This window comes from Chanodichthys erythropterus, chromosome 18 (assembly GCF_024489055.1).
Source record: "Chanodichthys erythropterus isolate Z2021 chromosome 18, ASM2448905v1, whole genome shotgun sequence".
NCBI lineage: Eukaryota > Metazoa > Chordata > Actinopteri > Cypriniformes > Xenocyprididae > Chanodichthys > Chanodichthys erythropterus.
In genome coordinates, this window is record NC_090238.1 from 23,467,834 (window position 1) to 23,485,792 (window position 17,959).

The following is a 17,959-nucleotide window of genomic DNA, read 5'->3' on the forward strand; positions in this document are numbered from 1 at the left end:
TCATTATTGTTAATGATTATTATATTTGTTATATTTTATTATATTTTAAATCTTTACAGGCACCCCTGGTTGTTCCCTATACCTGTTGTTAATGCAGTCACAATGGGTATATCTGTTAGTTCTCTCAGAACATAAGCAAACAGTGAACTGCATGACTTCAACTATTCCTCGAATCTGACCGGAATGTTAGAACTTGAGGGTCAGTTACACCCCTCTGACCACCTTAGCCTGACAAAACCGGTCTGAACCAGGTGAAAGTGGCTTGGCAGAGAGAAAGGGGCACAGGACAGCTTATGCTGAAATACTTCTGCAGGAATTACCACACAGCTACAGGACTGTATGCGTGTGTGTGTGTGTGTGTGTGTGTGAAAAAGAGTGCTTGGTAAGACATGAGAGGCATTTGGTAATTAGACTGGAAAACTGTGGTGGGGGGTTCATATGCAGTGCCAAACAGGTGTGCGCCGTTACTTGACACCTAAAAAGGGCTGATGTTATGAAGGGGATGCACAATGTCAGTCTGTCTGTCCACGTCAACTGAAGGTTCACACACTTCTTTAGAGTTGTGAATGTATAACAGTGGTTAAGTTTTACATAATCCCACTCACAGATAGCTCACATTAACACAGACATGTGCTTTATGATAGGTATCAAGACATCTTGGTAATGATTGAAGCTGAAATGGAAATGTAACATCCTCAGAAATGGTTCAATAGCCCAGGGAGCACATGAAATCACATATGGTACCATTTAAAAGCTTAGAAATCATCAACAGAACTCCACTGATTCAATACTTTCTGGGTCCTTAATATCAGATTGTATCATCTAGCTCAGTATTTTGCATCTGGTTATACAGTTGTTCTCAAAAGTTTACATACTTTACATACATAATTTTAACTAGTGCTGTCAAAATTAGCATGTTAACGCATGCGATTAATTTTTTCCGATTAATCGCATTAAAAATATTTAATGCAGTATCCGTTTTTCCGTCATAATTTGACTAGCGTTACATTATATATGATGCTCTTAAGCACAAAGTATACTTTATGTGTACGCGAGGGTCAGCATACAGTGAGCGGCGCGAATTTCGTCATCAGAAGAGAACGCGTTTACTATACGCGCACTACCGGATTTTTTTACCGGACAATACAATGTCAGCATTCTGACATAGAACAGAGGAAAAATTGTCCAATAAAGTCATTTTTGTTTTGTTTTTGCACACAAAAATTCTCGTCGATTAATATCATTAAAATTGAACTACTGCAGTTGGAACGACATGAGGGTGAATAATGACAGAAATGTAATTTTTGGGTGAACCAACCCTTTAAAGTCACAGCAGCAGCCTAATAAACATGTTGTTTAGACATGTCATTAATGTAAGTCAAAGAACAAAGGTAACAGAAAATTGTTGCTTTAATAAGGATAATTTATGCAGTGAAGACTATAAAGTGTTTGATTACTTTAAAAATGTCCTACCTTTTAGAATATTGTTTTAAGTTCCTTTAATATTTTTAAAATCCAAAAACCCATTCACTTACACATTTCAGGTAAAAATAAAATAAAAAATAATCACACATACAAGTTTTTTTTTGTACAAGCATTTAATCATGTTGAGTTAATTGTTCAACAGTACCTTATTTTGTTGCATCAACATGTCGGTTCATTTTTATGTGTTATATGACACTGGCATTAAGCAAAATTCGCCATCTGAATAAGCATTCAGGGCACTCGCTTTACAGCGAGGGCTCCAAGAGAGGTCGAGCTGCTGATCAGAAACCAGTATTGACTTTGTTTTCGTAGTGGGTCATGTTTGGATTCTAGCAGGGAGAGACTGGTCCCCAACCAGCAGTCATGGGAAACCTCTATGGCTGTGCAGAAACACAAACACCCGCACACACAAACACTATAATCCCACTATAATACACACGCAGAGAGGCAACAAGTGCTGTTTCAGTACATTTCAGTCTGTCTTCTTTACCATCTACATGCTGCCAACGAGAGCCACACGCACACCCATCTGTTTTACAAACAAAAATGGCCTAAAAGACAGACAGACAATAAAAAAAAAAGAAAAAAACAAAAAGGAAAAAAAAAACATTTTACTGCCGCCCCCATGGCAAATGTGCTGGGATTCAGTTCTTTTTCAACCCTTGTGAAGAAAGTCATATGAGAGGAAGGATTTATCCAATCAAGCATTTATTTGTTTATTAAATGTAAAATTGTGATTAGATAACAGTCAATCTGTTAAAACAATTAAGATTAAATGGGGGCAAGAGTAGACTTTCCACAAACAAAATGCAGACATACGCAGCTGACAACCCTCTCAAACTATTTTCCAAACTTTTCTTAATCATTTCCTGAGCCAGCTTGATCATTTTACACGCACACACCAAAAACAAAACCAGTAAGAATAACAAAACTTAACGGCATGGGGTTGGTTATGGATCTGTCAGTCGGCCAAGCATCTACACATTCTCCCTTTTCACATTCCCAGTCCTTTCGTTCCCCAGTTCAACTGTTCTCTAATTCCATATCCACTCCAAAACCTTTCCAACCTTTGCCCAGTGGAGGATCACTGAGTTGTTGTCATTGTAGTAGTAGTGTAGCCTAGCTTGGAGCAGCCTAGCTTAAGGTAGCGCACATTGCATGCATTAAGGCTGAGATGGGGGATTCTGTGATGTCACAGAGTGGGAGGAGCTGGATTGAACCATCGGCTGTGCAGGTGGCGGGGGAGGAGGAGGGGGGTGCTGTGCTCCAGAGTGTGTGTTCGGGGAGGGAGGCGGCGTTGGACGCTTGAACTTATCTGGGCTGGTGCTTCTCCTTGGGGATGGCCTCTATGTGGAGGAAATAAAAGACAAGCTCATAATGTTATATGCATTACCGTTCAAAAGTTCAGGGTCATTAAATGTTATGTTACAAAAATATTCCATTTCAAATGAATGCTGTTCTTTTGAGCATTTTATTCATCAAAGAATCCTGAATAAAACTATCACCTTCACCACAAAAAAGAGCTTTTCCCCCCACTGACTTTCTATGATTTAAAAAAAAAAATCTGCATCCTTAGGCTGGGTACACACCGCAAGATAATCGGGCTGATATTGGGCCGATTTCGCCCCTTCCGGCAATTCTAGGTAACTTCCCGATTATCTTGATGGTTCTACAGATTATCTTATCAGACTTTGTGACCTGTGGTGTGAGGTGTGTTAAGAGTGACAATCTGCTCGGAAGAACGCCGGAACCGCCCCGATCGCAAATTGTAAACATTCTACACGGAATATTTACGATCAGAAATCCTGATGTGTGAGGGGGAACCCCGAACACGAACGCGCGCACGCTCTAAAGATTATCACTTGAAACGAAACAATATCCAATCAGAAAGCGAGCTGACAGAAGATGGAAGCACAAACGCAATCATGACTGCTGCAGATTAATTTCGCCATTGACAGTGGTGTGCACAATTCTGAGTGAGAAGACGTGAACAGCTCTGGGTTGAACTTTACAGGTTGCCATCTCACAATCAGTGATGGGAATAACGGCGTTATAAATACAGCATTACTTTTTTCAGAAACAAGTAATCAAACAAATTACTTTCCCCCCGTTACAACGCCGTTACTGACAAAAAAGTGCTGCATTACTATAATTGAGCTCACTTAAGCAGTTTTCACCCGAGTAGGCTCTCTCTCAGCCATAGGACCGGCAAAGTTTTTTCTCTGGTGTGTGTGTTGGGGTGGGACACATGCTAACTGATGACGATTGGTGTGTGAGTAGAGATGATAGACCTGCAAAGCGTTTTATTGTAAAGAAATAGTACAGGTTAGTCATACACAAATATAATTTTAAACTGATGATAACGTACGATGCTCAGAGCATGCGAGCGGAGCACAAGCTCAAACCAGAATACCCTTTGTGACATGCTGGATCGAAATACGCGAAATAAGTTTTTTCTAGTCGACTAATAGTTGTTCATTTAAGCCATTAGTTGACTAATCACATTTATATTAATTTGATTTCTTAAATACTGGAGAGAATAAACCATAATAATGAGCGTTTACGTAATATATAAGCTATATAGCACCCAAGAGCATGCCTAAAGCTTGCCATAAAGAACCAGGAAAAGTAATGATTATGAATGTGACAAAAACAGCAAGGACACATTTTGATTGTTTACTAATAAACTAATGTTTTCTGAATCCGTGTCAGCTGGAAAGACGAAGTTAACATTACTGACTCTCATCATCTCCTTGGACACGCTTAGAGAGAGAATGCACATTTCATTCGGATTACATAATCAGAGAGTAGCCCATTTCTTTTTGTTTTGAATTATTTCATTTAAAAGTAGACATTTCAAGCTTTCTATAGATATATTTCTCATGTCTGTGAGGCAAGCAGCCTATACGCCGAATTTCAGTTCATTTAGATGCGCTCCAGTTCACGTGGATGTGATCGCGCTGGCGCCTCCTAGTCATGATTATATTTTCTGCTTATTTATTAAATCCAGACAATTGGTTGATGAAACATTTATTAATATTAAGAATTAAAGAAAGGCTTTTACAAAAAAACTTAATGAAGTGGTCAAAATCATGTCTGACCCAATCCATATATCCCAATATATTGCGCATCTTATGATGTATCCTATATTACTCGTGTTATTCACTTTTCATAATCAAATAGATGAATTTAAAACATAACATAGGCCTACTTAAATAATTTATTTTTAGACTTATATGTAATACTGGGGGCATCCAAGTTAACTGACATATTTGATTCTTTTTTTATTCTTTTTTTTTTTTAACGCAAAAGTTACTTTCCCTAGTAATTAGTTACTTTTCTAATGATGTAACTCAGTTACTATTTGTGAGAAGTAACTATAACTAATTACTTTTTAAAGTAACGTGCCCAACACTGCTCACAATTTACAGTAATTACGACATGGTGTGAACACAGCATAAGCTTGTTTTGGTTCAGAAGGAACTGTAAAAGGTGGCCACTGTTTGTTTGCGGTGTTCAGTGACGTCGTTTACAACTCTGCATATCCTTACAGAACACGCTGAGGACGTGTGATGTCTGCGCGAGCAGGGTACACAGAGGTATGAAAACGCATATGTTGACAGGCAGGTAGAACATGATGCAATGATAGGAGGAATATGTTGTCTGTGGAAGTCTCAAGACTGAAAAATATGTACATTTTTTTAATATTTAGACCGCTTCTATTATTGATATGCTAGTTGAAACTCTTCACATTCTGATAGCATAACAAAAAGTGTTTTAAAAAAAAAACTATTCCTAGATTACCTTTAAGAGATACATTTATTGACTGCAGGCGACTTCAAAATATATTAAATAAAGATACATATTTTTAATAGAAATATTTCACAATATTACTGTTTTTACTGTATTTGTTTATTAAATAAATGCAGCCTTGGTAAACATAAGAGATTGGTTTAAAAAAAATGACAGAATATAAACTTTTGAATGGAAGCGTAATCCATAACTTGTTCAAACAATTCAACAGTTTCTGACAACTGCGGTCATGTTTTTGCTAAAAAAACCTATGCTAAAACTCTTGCACATAAAATTTGCATTGGTATCATCACCCCTAATTTATTTGACGCATGAGTGCTTACATCTGCAAACAGTGTGAAAGTGCAAATGTGACCCCTCCGAGTGTGCTGGAAGGGTCTGGCTCTGCCGTCACTCCTGGTTTATCAAAACAAGCTGACTTTTTCATGGCACTGCAGGACATGAAAGTGAGCCAACCACTCTTTGCTAACACAAACAGATCACTGTTGCTATAGCCAACAGCTCCCCAACAGGAAAATATAATCCACAATGGTCAAATGGGTATTAGGAAAGCAAAAAAAAAAAAAAAAGCAAACATGAGTCATGAATTAGCAACAACTCCAAACATGTCACTAAATATTATTTTTCAAAAGCCTGAGGTGATCACCTGTGTAGTAACAAGTTCAAATTCTTTATTACCTAACAAAATTAGTTCAGCTGCCATACCAAGGCTACATCTGTTGAAAAGTACATTGAATGGTGGTCAGGTGACTGGATTTACTGAAAGATTGCTAATACTACTGCAAAAGATCACAAAAGCATCTCTTTTCCATACCATTTCCCTTTTGGGGATCCATGTGTCCACACATCAAAACTAACACTAAATGTTTTGTCTTGATAACCTACCTCAGAAGTTTACCAACAATATTTAGAAGGACGAGCACTCAGATAAAGCAAAAGTCTCACTAAAAAAAGTTCTTGCTTCTTATTGTTGATGTTTTTGTTTATTTGTTAAAATTTGCAATGAGCAATCCCATTAGGGGATGGTGCGGGTAAAGTTATATAATGTGCTTACCTAGTCAGTCACTTCATCACTAGTCTTTGCTGGTAAATAGAGGGGTCGTATTTGTGCAACAGACATAAACATGAGGCTCGACTAATCGCTGCTGCAACAAGGCTAATCTTACATTGTTGGCGTCCGCTCAACTGGATGATATCCAGAGGGTGTTGCGGAATATACGCAAGCTGAAATTGAGACTGGTTAAAATGGTTACTTCACTGCTGTACATTTATAGCTAACTCATTTATCTGCTAGCTAACAATAACATGATGAAATGACACATTATCCACATTGCACCCATCATTTCTCTCAAATATTACTAAACAGCTTGGAAAAGGAATAGGCCTATACACTTCCCTTCAAAAATTTGGGGTCATCAAGATTTTTTGAAAAATTAATACCTTGATTCGGTATGGATAGATTAAATAGATAAAAAGTAAAAGTAAAGACTTTTATAATGTTACAAAAGATTTCCATTTCAAATGCTGTTCTTTTGAAATGTCTATTCAAAAAATTCTGAAGAATCAGGTTCCAAAAATTAAAAACAGCACAACTGTTCAACATTAATAATAAAAAAATGTTTACATGTAGGAAGCCCTTTCGTTTGGAAATCAAAAGCTGACCTGTGACCTCAATTACTCTACTGCTGCCATGAATGACAGAAAGTGTGATAAAGAATGTCTAGGCCTTGTATGATCTGGCATGAACCTGGTCCTGACATATAGAGAAAATATCCTTAAAGTAATTTTTAAACCACTCTGTCTGACTTTCCTAAACATTACCACCATTTCACTTTTTTCTTACCCAACACTGAGTGTGAGGAATAAAAGGTGTGTTTTTACACTACGCAGTTAATCTTTAAATCTCACCAAAACCAGTGGAAAGATTAAAGAATAAAACGTGTCAATTCATCACAATACTATGACGGGTGTATGCAATGTCAAAAAACATTTTCTTTACAACTAAACTTAAAAATGTAGTCTATTATCACTAGTGATAGGCACCTGTATGTACTAAAACACTGTGGATGTTTTTGTTCAGCGAGTTTGTTATCTTATCAGGGTTTCTGCACTATAATATAATATCTGTTACATAATACAAATGACATGGCACCTTTGAGTTTGTGATTGACAAGATTTAGGGGTGTGTGCAAGATTCTGTATATAAGAGACTCCCCACTATCTGTCAATCTAACAGGCCAGAATACACCGAAAAGGACACAGCAAGGGAGGAGATGCAGGAGGAAAAAGAGAATGCAGCGTTTGTGCTTTATCTTATTTAGATGGCTGAGGATTCCAGGAAGTGGTCTATATTAACTTAAAAATACAAAAGGGATGAGGAAGAGCATTCTGAGGTCAAGTGTTACCAGGTGAGTCACAGATGAGTCATCCAATGTGCTGTTAGCAATTCAGCGGAATGGTGTTACGATTGATATTAACTGAAAACAGGCCATTCATGATACACACATGCTTCCTGCATGTAAACATCTTGCTCATCATCGTCATGAGCTTATGCAAAGTCCAAGTGTGTTTATATACAAGGTTTGGACAATGAAAAAGTGAAACACCTGGTTTTAGACAACAACAATTTTGTTAGTATGGTAAGGGCCTGCTTTTGCAGCCAATAGAGCATCAGTTCATCTTGGGATTGACACTGAAGTCTTTCACAGTGGCCAGAGGGATTTTGAGCCATTCATCTTCCAGAAGAGTGGCCAGGTCACTATGTGATGCTGGTGGAGGAGAACATTTTCTGATTAGCTCCTTCAAAATACCCCAAGTGGCTCAGAAATATTCAGATCTGGTGACTGTGCAGACCATGGGAGATTGAACATGAACTTCACTTTCATGTTCATCAAACCATTCTGTCACAAGTCTTGCTGTGTGTATTGGTGCATTATCATGCTGATACACAGCACCCCCTTCAGGGTACAATGTTTGAACCACTGGGTGCACATGGTCCTCCTGAATGGTTCAGTAGTGTTTGTCCATCAAGCACAGTAGGGAATGCCATGATATTGCAGCCCAAACCATCACTGATCCACCCGTGCTTCACTCTGGGCAGCAACAGTCCGGGTGTTAAGCCTCTTTGGGGCTTCTCCACACTGTAATTCCCATGGATGTGGGAAAGACAGTGAAGATGGACTCAGAGAACAATACATGTTTCACATTGTCCACAGCACATGATTTGCACTGTTGGCACCAATGAAACCACATTGGCACGAGTGACCAAAGGTTTGGCTATAGCAGCCCAACCATGAATACAGACACAATCCGGGTTACATCCCTTTCAGGCAGCTTCCTCTTGCTTCGACAGTTACTCCTGTTGAATGTGGTTTGTGGTCTGTCGAGAGCTATAGTATCCGAGGACAAAGACTGAAAATGCTTTAAATGCCTTATAAATACTGAAATGCCTTATTTTCAAAAAATGTCACTTTAATCAATTCATTGGTATTTATCAAATTTTGTCTTTTGCTGCAAAACCAGTTAAGTCTTTGTGTGCTTTTTTAACCCTTTTAAACCTCGTAAGTCACACTTTGGACAACAAAACATAGTAAACGGTGCAAAAATCACTAAAGATGCAGGTTATGTCCATTTCTGTCAGAGCTACATGTTTACATGCTACTCGTGAAATCATGTCATTGCCACTAATGATTTTCTTTACACGCATGCCGTCATTCATCTTGAAATCACCGCTTTATTGGTTCTGTGGACTTAGAGGCTTTTGCTGACAAAGGGAAGTGGTGTTTAGTATTTTTTGCAGACAAATCAATATTTCTGAATGGGTTGTGATTTAGCTGATTTGAAAGGAGAGTATTTGATGAACGTCTATGGAGAGCATTCACTCAATATCGTTATCTCATTTTTGACTTTAGCATGTTTTACATCTGAAGTCTTCATTTATATACATGCTGATAAAGATGCCGGACATGTGCACATAATGTGTACGCACCTGTACAGCGTGTGAGGGTCCTGGGTGGATGTGTAGCCCGGGAGATGTGTAGTGGGGAAGTGGTGCTCGGCTCAGTGTGGCTGGAGGGGTGAAACCAACCGTGTGACTAGCGTACGACAAACCTGGAATGGAAAAACAGCATTTGCTAATCAGTTTTAGTGAGGTCCTTTATGCTGTTTATAATGCGATAATATATCCAAAAACAATGCAACCTGGCCAAGTATGCATACTGACAGTATGCAGAACAAATATAAATAACTCTGTAGATCACTCCTCAGGGATCATGGGAAAATGTATAAATAACTGGACTCCTTTTTAAAGGAATCTAATGAACCAAGACTATAAACCAGTCTTCTTCCTCAGAAACAATGGCTTTCACACCATCAAACGTGCATCGTTATACTTTTCATCATGCATATGTAAATTCTCTGAGGTCATCTCATAAACTAAAGCAAACATGTTTTTACATGATGAAACCTGTTATTAAACCAGCTATAAACAGTACACTGTGCCTAAATGCTGACATTTTTTTTCTTATTTAAACACTCCTTATTGACATTAATCTTTGGTCATTTGAACTACTGTACTTATACTTTTGAATTACATAATGATATATTTGTTATGATATTTTTTTTTTATTAAAGATTATTTTAGTTCATTATCTAGTTTATCCATTTTGTGTTTATCAATACCTGCAATATACGCAAAGTAAATTTACAACCCATAAACATCTATTGCAGCATCAGTCTGAAAGATTCTTGTTTGAAGCCATTCATTCAAAAGGTCATTCAACTGTTTGATCTCAGAATGGGAATGAAAGCAAATCTCTGACCTGTTTTACCTTCACATCACAGTACAGTTCAGCTTCTATAATAATTAACACTCCATAAAAAACATGTTTGTCTAATCAATCATCACCTTATGAACTGACCGAAAGGCTGTGTGCCGAAAGCCTTGAATGTTAAAATGTGAATCAAAGACAAAGCACTTGCAATCTGTTAATCATAAACACTTATGTTCAAAAGTCTGTAGCATTTATTTTAAAGAAGTCTCTTATGTTCACCAAAGCTGCATTTATTTGATCAAAAATATAAGTATAAAAGTATAAAGTAAATACACAGTAAGTATGAGTAAAAACACTAATATTGTGAAATATTACTACTTTTACTAATTTAAAATAACCATTTTCTATTTTGATTATTTTAAAATGCAATTTATTCCTGTGAAGCATTTATTTGAAACATTTTTTTTGTTAACATTTTGAACGTCGTTATTGTCACTTCTGATCCAATAAATACATCATTGCTGATAGTATTATTAAGTCGTAAAAAAAAAAAAAAAATCGTACTGATTCCAACCTTTTGCAACATACTGTACTTTTTCATTATATTTTGATATAAAAGAGTGATAAATGTACAAAGATAACTGTGTGGAAACATACCAGGGGAGATGGGGCGGCTGGAGGAGGGAGAGGGGGTGTAGGGGATTGGGCTTGACACCGTACGAGCTCTCAGTCCCTGAGCAGACATCTCATTAAAATATCTAGGAGAGAGAGAGAGAGAGATTCATGATAACTAGTTGCAATATCCAAGGTTTAAATGTAACCAGTGTGTCCCAAAAGCATCACAGGCACCATTGCCACCAATAGTCTCTACGATCAACTTTGCTCATGATGCTTCAGGGAAATGCAGCCCAGGTAATTTCTACGTTAATAATAACATGTTCGGTTATTTACAGGTTTATCATATTCAGACTGTCAAAAACATTATATATAGATAAGGTTATGATTCTAGTCATCTTGTGTGTGTGATTAAAGCACCTCTCATCATCCATCTCAAGGCTGCTCTCGCTCTCTGACAGTTGTCTACACAGTGCCTCTCTTCTTTCCATCTCTCTCTGGAGTTTCCTCTGAAGACGGATGTTTTCTTCCCTCATCTGCCTTTCCTCCTCAATATACTGAGCCCGCTTCTCTGTGTCTGGAGGGAGTGATGATGTGAAAACAAATGTTACAAACTGATATACAAACTGTAATAAACTGAAGATGACAAAAGATACTCCTTGGGTCATTTTTGAAATGTGTGATTACATGATCATAATTTTAAACTTTCAAATACTAAGAATAATTTATGTTTTTAAAATTAAATATTTTCTCAATTTTTTTATTCATTATAAATTAAATTATATCAGCATACTTTCACAGTACAGCTGATGATATAATTTATAATGAATAAAAAAGAAAGAAAAATACAAACATTTTCACAGTCTGAAGTCCACAATATAGTTAATAAGTTAAAATCAAGGTAATAATTTTAAATAATTAAAATAGTTTTAAAAGGCACACAAATACATACAATGCACTGCTGTGTTAATACCTACTTAAGCTTTAATAAGTGTGATAGCATGAGCTAGAAGTAAGCTATGGTTATCTTAAAAAGCAGATGTCTCCCTCTAGTGGCCATAAAAATTAAAAAAGTATTCAAGCTAAGAATAAATCTGTGTAACTCACTGTACTGTGCCACAAATTATGGCTGCATCCCAATACATATAACTGTACTACAAAAGTAAAACCATGTACTTCACTGGTCAGTATACAAGAGTACATCGCAACATAAAATCACACCTTGATACCACAAACCTCGCTGTCATACTGTTAGTATTTGCATCTGTTTATATTTACATGCAAACATTTATACAAATGCAAAAATGTATATAAAAATGTGTATCCAATAACCATACAAAGACACATCTCTTTGGATTACCACTGGAAATAGTATACCATCCGGGTATTTTTGGCGTACCATTTCCAATGTACTATAAATTGGGACATACTTATCCTAATCTGGAATGCTATTTAGTTTAAATACCATGCATCTAAATTTGCAGCACAGTTTGTTTCCCTCTGGCTTAGTATGATGGCAGAAAGGCTGTGTTGGTGCAGGAGTGCATGTGTGCGTAATGAGACAAGGACTCACGCTGTAGTTCTGTAGTGCGGAGACTGCGCTTCAGCCTCTCCACTTCACTCTTCAGGAAGCGGATATGCCGCATCATGTTCTCGGGAGAATCAATCTCCATGGAAACTTCACGTGGAGAAGGCGGGGCTGACACTGGCTGGTCAAGCTTCTCCTGCAGAATCCTGCGAATCAGAATGAAGAGGTAAAATTGTGAGATCAAGACATACAAATTTTTCAGGTGGTATAAAAAAGCATTTTTTAAAAAGGACCACATTACAAGGGATATTACCTTTTCTCTGCCTCAAGTTTGTCCATGCGCTTCCAAAGCCGGTTGACCAGTGCCTCCTGCTCCTGTTCCAGAGTGTTTTCCAGATCAATCTTCTCACGCCGGAGCTGCACACATTACATGCAATTAATAAAACAATATGGCATTTTAACAATACAATGCATGGCCTTAAGAAAAAAATGTTAGGCCACAATAATAATCATGGGACTCCAAAAGTACAAATGATGTGTTTGCTCCTGAATAACCTGTTCTAATCTGAGAAGACTGCTGAATGTGTGTTTCAGAGCAAGGTACTGGCAGATGCCCAAGCTAACCAAAAAAAAAAAAAAAAAAAAAAAAAAAAAAAAGCAAGGTTATTGTAGGCACCTGTTCTGTTTTGAAAACGCAACTGGTTTAGACCAATTGATCTGAAACTAATAGATAGTGGGCAATCAAGAATGAGTGGTTTAGAGGCGATCCTATTCTACAGCAGATTGTTTGAAGAAGGTACCTGCTCTAGAGTGAGCTGTTTGGAGATGGTGTCGTTCTCCAGTTTTTTGATCTTCTTCATCAGTTTATTGACCTGGAACTCCTGCTCCTGCTCTAAATGCTGCTCCAATTCTGCTTTTTCATGCTGAAGCTGAAAAAGAAAGAGCACATAAGGGAATGTAAGTAAAAAAAAAAGATGCACCCCAAAAGATCTATGATGCAAAGCAGTTATGTTTTTTGGTCACATTTTACCCTTACCATGATAACCCATTCCTCATGGTAACCATTTTAAATGCTCATGTATAGTTACTTGTGTTGCAAATATACTAGGTCTGCCCCCAACTAAAGATTTTCCTAGTCTACTGTTAGTTGTGCATTCAAGCAATTAGTCAGGGGAAAAAATACTAAACCATAATGATGAGCTTTTAAAATAGAAATGCAGCAATCGGGGTGTGAACATGAACAAAATATATATACGTTACATAAATAAAATAAAATATACCAGCAAACTGAAACACTACAATAATATAGACAATTAGGCTATACACAATTTTTTCACTCAGATCTCAGTCTTCTTCATATAATGAGAAAGGAACACGCGTTTGTCCACGTCAGGGAGAAGTGAGCTCCATGTCTTACCACTCCAATGGCATGGACGTGGAATTTAAGTTAAACATATGAGCTGTAAGCAAGGTACTAATTTAGCTTCCACAGACCACACAAACACTTGGATTTTCACCTCATAATAACACATATCTAGGTTACCATTAACAATAGTGTGAGGGGCCATGTAAAGTGGTTAACGTTAGGCTACTACTTACGTTTTAAATCAATCATGTTTAAGGTCACGTTTTGATGAAAGACAATGGCTCAGTAAGACCTCTATCGCCAGCAATGAACCTCTCAAGATCCAGAAAGGTACTAAATACATATTTCAGTGGTTCGGAGCACCAAAATCATGTGATTTCAGTAAATGAGGCTTTGTTTACTTGATCCGAACCAGTGATTCGAAACAAAAGATTCGTAAAGCTTCGAAGCTTCATGAAGCAGTGTTTTGAATTCATTACTAGATATTGTTGAAAAGTCGTTATTTTGCCACACAAAAAGTATTCTCTTCGCTTCATAATATTAAAAGGTAGAACCACTGTAGTCACATGAACTTTAAATATGTCTTTAGTACCTTTTTGGATCTTGAGAGGTAGGTTCGGTGACATTGCTGGCAATGGAGGCCTCATTGAGCCATCAGATTTCATCAAAAATATCTTAACTTGTGTTCCGAAGATGAACGAAGGTTTTTCGAGCAACATGAGGGTGAGTAATTAATGACAGAACTTTCATTTTTGGGTGAACTAACCCTTTAAAATATACACATTTTAAACAGAAGAATTTGCAACAATGTTCCAAATTCAATATGCCACAGAAAAACAAATGTTTGCAAGCCATTAAAATCAATGAGCATAAGATATACTGACTAGACAGCACTGGACTGATAGGGTAAGAGACAATTCTAACAATTGGTCCAAAACTCTTTTATACTGGGCCAACCTTTCATTGTTGAGCCATGTCTGCATATAATATATTTCATATCACTACCATTAAAAGGTTTGTGGTCAGTAAGACTTGTTTTTAATTTAATTCAGCAGAGAAGACATTTAGAATGTTACAAACGATTTCCATTTAAAATTATTGCTATTCTTTCTATTAATCAAAGAATCATGAGAAAAATGATCAGTTTCAACAAAAATATTAAGCAGCACAATGGTTTTCATTTCAAAACTGATAAATATTACTTAAACACCAAGTCAGCAAATTAGAATGATTCTGGAGGATCATGTGACACTGAAGACTGCAAAAAAAAAAAAAAAAAAAATCGCATTTTAAAATATATTAAAAGCAAAACAGTTATTTCAAATAGCAGTAATAAATCACAATATTACTGTTTTATATATAAAAAAAAAGCAGTGAGAGACTAAAGACTTTCAAAAACATTACAAAAACGTACTGACTTTTGAACAGTGGTCTAAATGTTAATGAGTCACACCAACTGTACACGCACACTAATTCCACTATCTCGTTTCTCCTCCACACAATACAGCACACCTACTAAACACACGCACCATAAACAATGTCATCTGGTCTCAGCTAAGAAGAGCCAGATTCAGTCTGACTAATGACCACATCACCAGAACAATCTCTCAAACAATTTAATCAGCTATTGTTGTTTGCTTGCATTCAGCAGCAACCAAAATCTGCATTATAAAAGCAAGCTGCTGAATGAGAACTTTATAATAGGCCACTGTATCTCAATGTGAAAGTTACCTTTAGGGCTGGTTCTAAGGGCAAACGATCACATTTCCTACCCCTGACCTCAAAAGCCACCGATGTGCTCTTTCCTTCTAGAGTTTCTCACCTGCATGAGCTTCCTGGACAAGTCATTGGTGAGGAACTCCTCTTCTTTCTCATAGTTGACGGCGAGAGTCTCCTTCTCCTTTTGCAGAGCCTGAATCTTCTTAAATAAAGTGTTGGAGATGAACTCCTCCTCTTGTTCTGCCCGTGCTTGCTGAAGACAAATAAACAAAACACTTTGAAAAAGGTCATTATTCTTAAAGATTTCTCTTGAAAAAATAATATTTTCATATATTTCTGTAACCAAGTAATTAACATTTCATCCTTAAACATGATTTCAAAACTATTTACCATATTTTAGCTCACGAATACCGATTACAAAAGGAGCTAGACATTCAGACCTAATTAATATTGACAATGAGACATTTAATATCTATTCTGCACAATAAATCCAGCAGAATTATGCAGAAATGCATTTCACAAAAGTAAACAATTGCAAAACCAACAAGACACCCAATCCACTATCAATTTCCACCATTACAGGGTGCCATAAATGCAAATGCACTGGATATAAGTGTCAGTGTTTCTCTAGTGACACTTGAGTGTTGGCTCATTGTCTAAAATGCAGATGGTCTGATTCACATACAGGATGTTGACGCATTAGAGCCAAATATTCAGAGTGCCAACTTCCCACCCTGACACAGGCCTCAAATATAAAGTACGAATGACAACCTCATTCGGTTAACACAAAGCATCAGACGTGCAAAAACACGTTCTGCATTAAAAGCATGACGATAAATCATGAGGTAAATCAGTAAACGCCTTGTGTGGTCAGTATAGCGTTACACACCGCGGCAGTACTACTGACCATATAAAAACAAGGTTAAGATTAAAAATATACATAAAGACAGATACATTGTAGGTTATAACAGTCCATGTTGAAATATAAGCTATTTTAAGAAGCTGCCCAGTGATATACATTTGCAATGAAACTATTAACGTGCCATCAGGCTTTTGTTGGCTCAGTTAGCTCGAAGGCTAGCAGGTAAAACGGCCTTAAACGGTTCTTTTTTTGCCCACAAACAAGTTAACTTTGCACCCCAATGTGGTTAATAATGTGCCTCAGATGTGTCTGCATGCCGTGGTGGTGTTGTCAGGTGTGCCGCGGAGATTAAAGCGACATAAACACGGGCTGACTCACGATGGTGACGCTAGCTTTGCGCAGGTCGCGGTTCTCCTCCTGCAGCGCTTTGCACTTCAGCTTGAACGTCTCGAGCTCGATCTTCAGCACTTTGTTCTCCTGCTGCAGCGACGCGAGTCGGTTTGTGAGCTCCTCCAGTCGGGACTGCGAGATCACGACGCCCTGTGCTTTGGTGGCGGTGTTCGTTGTGGTCGTAGTGGTGTTGGAGGCGGCCGCCGAGGTGCAGGAGGACTGCGGGGTGGCAGAGCTACTGCTGCTGCCCGCACCGTCCGTGTCGCTCTCGCTCGCGCTGTCCGCCATGGTGTCGCGAGCTCGTTACCGAGTGTTCGCGACGGTTTTCAAATAGAGAGGAAGTCTATTTCAGGGGCTAGGAGAAAGAGGGATGGAGCAAGTGTGGCTAGACTGAAGAGGGAACGGTCCAAGAAATGACTGGGCGTGCTGAAAGTGCAGACGAATAGGGAGGGTGGCGCCGTCCTGCGGTGGAGAGGACACTGTGTTTGGGTTTTTTGATTCATCCCAGTGACTCGATTTTTTTTAATCCCTTCTGCAAAAGGATTTGTTCAAATTTATTCTCCGCCGACCTTATTATTTAGATTACACCAGTAGATTGTGATAAGTGAGTCTTCTTGTATGTTGTGAATGAATCTTTGAATTATTCACTCGATTGTTTCGTTAAAACACCTGCTTCCTTCATGACCAATTAAAACTATTCATGTGCACACTAGCCTACCAAGAGACTCTAGCAGGATTATTTAATCATCTTCTACAATAATGACAACACAATTCTCATTGTGTTCCTCCATTTTCTCAACTGATGGGCATGACTTTTTTTAAATGCATAAATCACACCAAAATAATAGCCTAAATACATTTTAATAACGTCCTTAATTTTATGGCCTTCAATAATTTTACATAGATGTGTGTGAATGTTTGCATAAATGTTAAGTTACAGTAGCTAAATATATATATATATATATATATATATATATATACATATATATATATATACATATATATATATATATATATATATATATATATATATATATATATATATATATATACTTATAATGCTTTTTGTTTTATTTTGTGTTATATAGCCCACATTTATATTTATTAATTTGTGAACTGGTGTCTCCACTCCCTCCACTGTAAAAAAAATATTTTCATGAATTATCAAATTTTTTAATCAAATCGACTTCAATAATGTGGTTCAGATAACCTATATAACTGTATTAACTCAAATTGTTAATTTCAATGAACCAGGTAAAGTACTTTTTTAATTTAAACCAACAATTCTTTTTTTCCAGTGTGTATATGGTGAAAAGTTTATGTAGAAATCTGTTATACAGTGGCCCTGAAAAATATGCTGACACTTAAAAATAAATCGCTCTATATAGCAAAATATTTAACTGAACAAC

General features: G+C 37.2%; 1 protein-coding gene across 2 annotated transcripts; it reads right to left on the reverse strand.

The window, feature by feature from the left end:
* Positions 1–1,591: 1,591 nt before the first annotated feature.
* ccdc6a (coiled-coil domain containing 6a) lies at positions 1,592–16,970 on the reverse strand. 2 transcript variants are annotated; one of them, XM_067367823.1, is made up of 10 exons: positions 16,539–16,970; positions 15,402–15,551; positions 13,014–13,142; positions 12,527–12,630; positions 12,259–12,419; positions 11,106–11,262; positions 10,728–10,828; positions 9,287–9,408; positions 3,648–3,776; positions 2,719–2,831 (listed from the first exon to the last, which is right to left on the reverse strand). In XM_067367823.1, the coding sequence occupies exons 1-9, from the start codon at positions 16,836–16,838 to the stop codon at positions 3,648–3,650; spliced, it is 1,353 nt and encodes a 450-aa protein (XP_067223924.1). In that variant the 5' UTR covers positions 16,839–16,970; the 3' UTR covers positions 2,719–2,831. The 2 variants fall into 2 exon arrangements, with proteins under 2 accessions (XP_067223923.1, XP_067223924.1); XM_067367822.1 differs by lacking the exon at positions 3,648–3,776 and having other exon boundaries at positions 1,592–2,831.
* Positions 16,971–17,959: the final 989 nt, after the last annotated feature.

Bases quoted from the DNA above. Each gene is read 5' to 3' on its own strand.
- ccdc6a (XM_067367822.1), bottom strand. From the start codon at position 16,838: ATGGCGGACAGCGCGAGCGAGAGCGACACGGACGGTGCGGGCAGCAGC. The intron at 13,143-15,401 runs GTGAGAAACTCT...TTTCTTTTTCAG, and splicing joins TGTCCAGGAAGCTCATGCAG to CTTCAGCATGAAAAAGCAGA. The intron at 2,832-9,286 runs GTGCGTACACAT...TCCTCCACATAG, and splicing joins GACCCTCACACGCTGTACAG to AGGCCATCCCCAAGGAGAAG.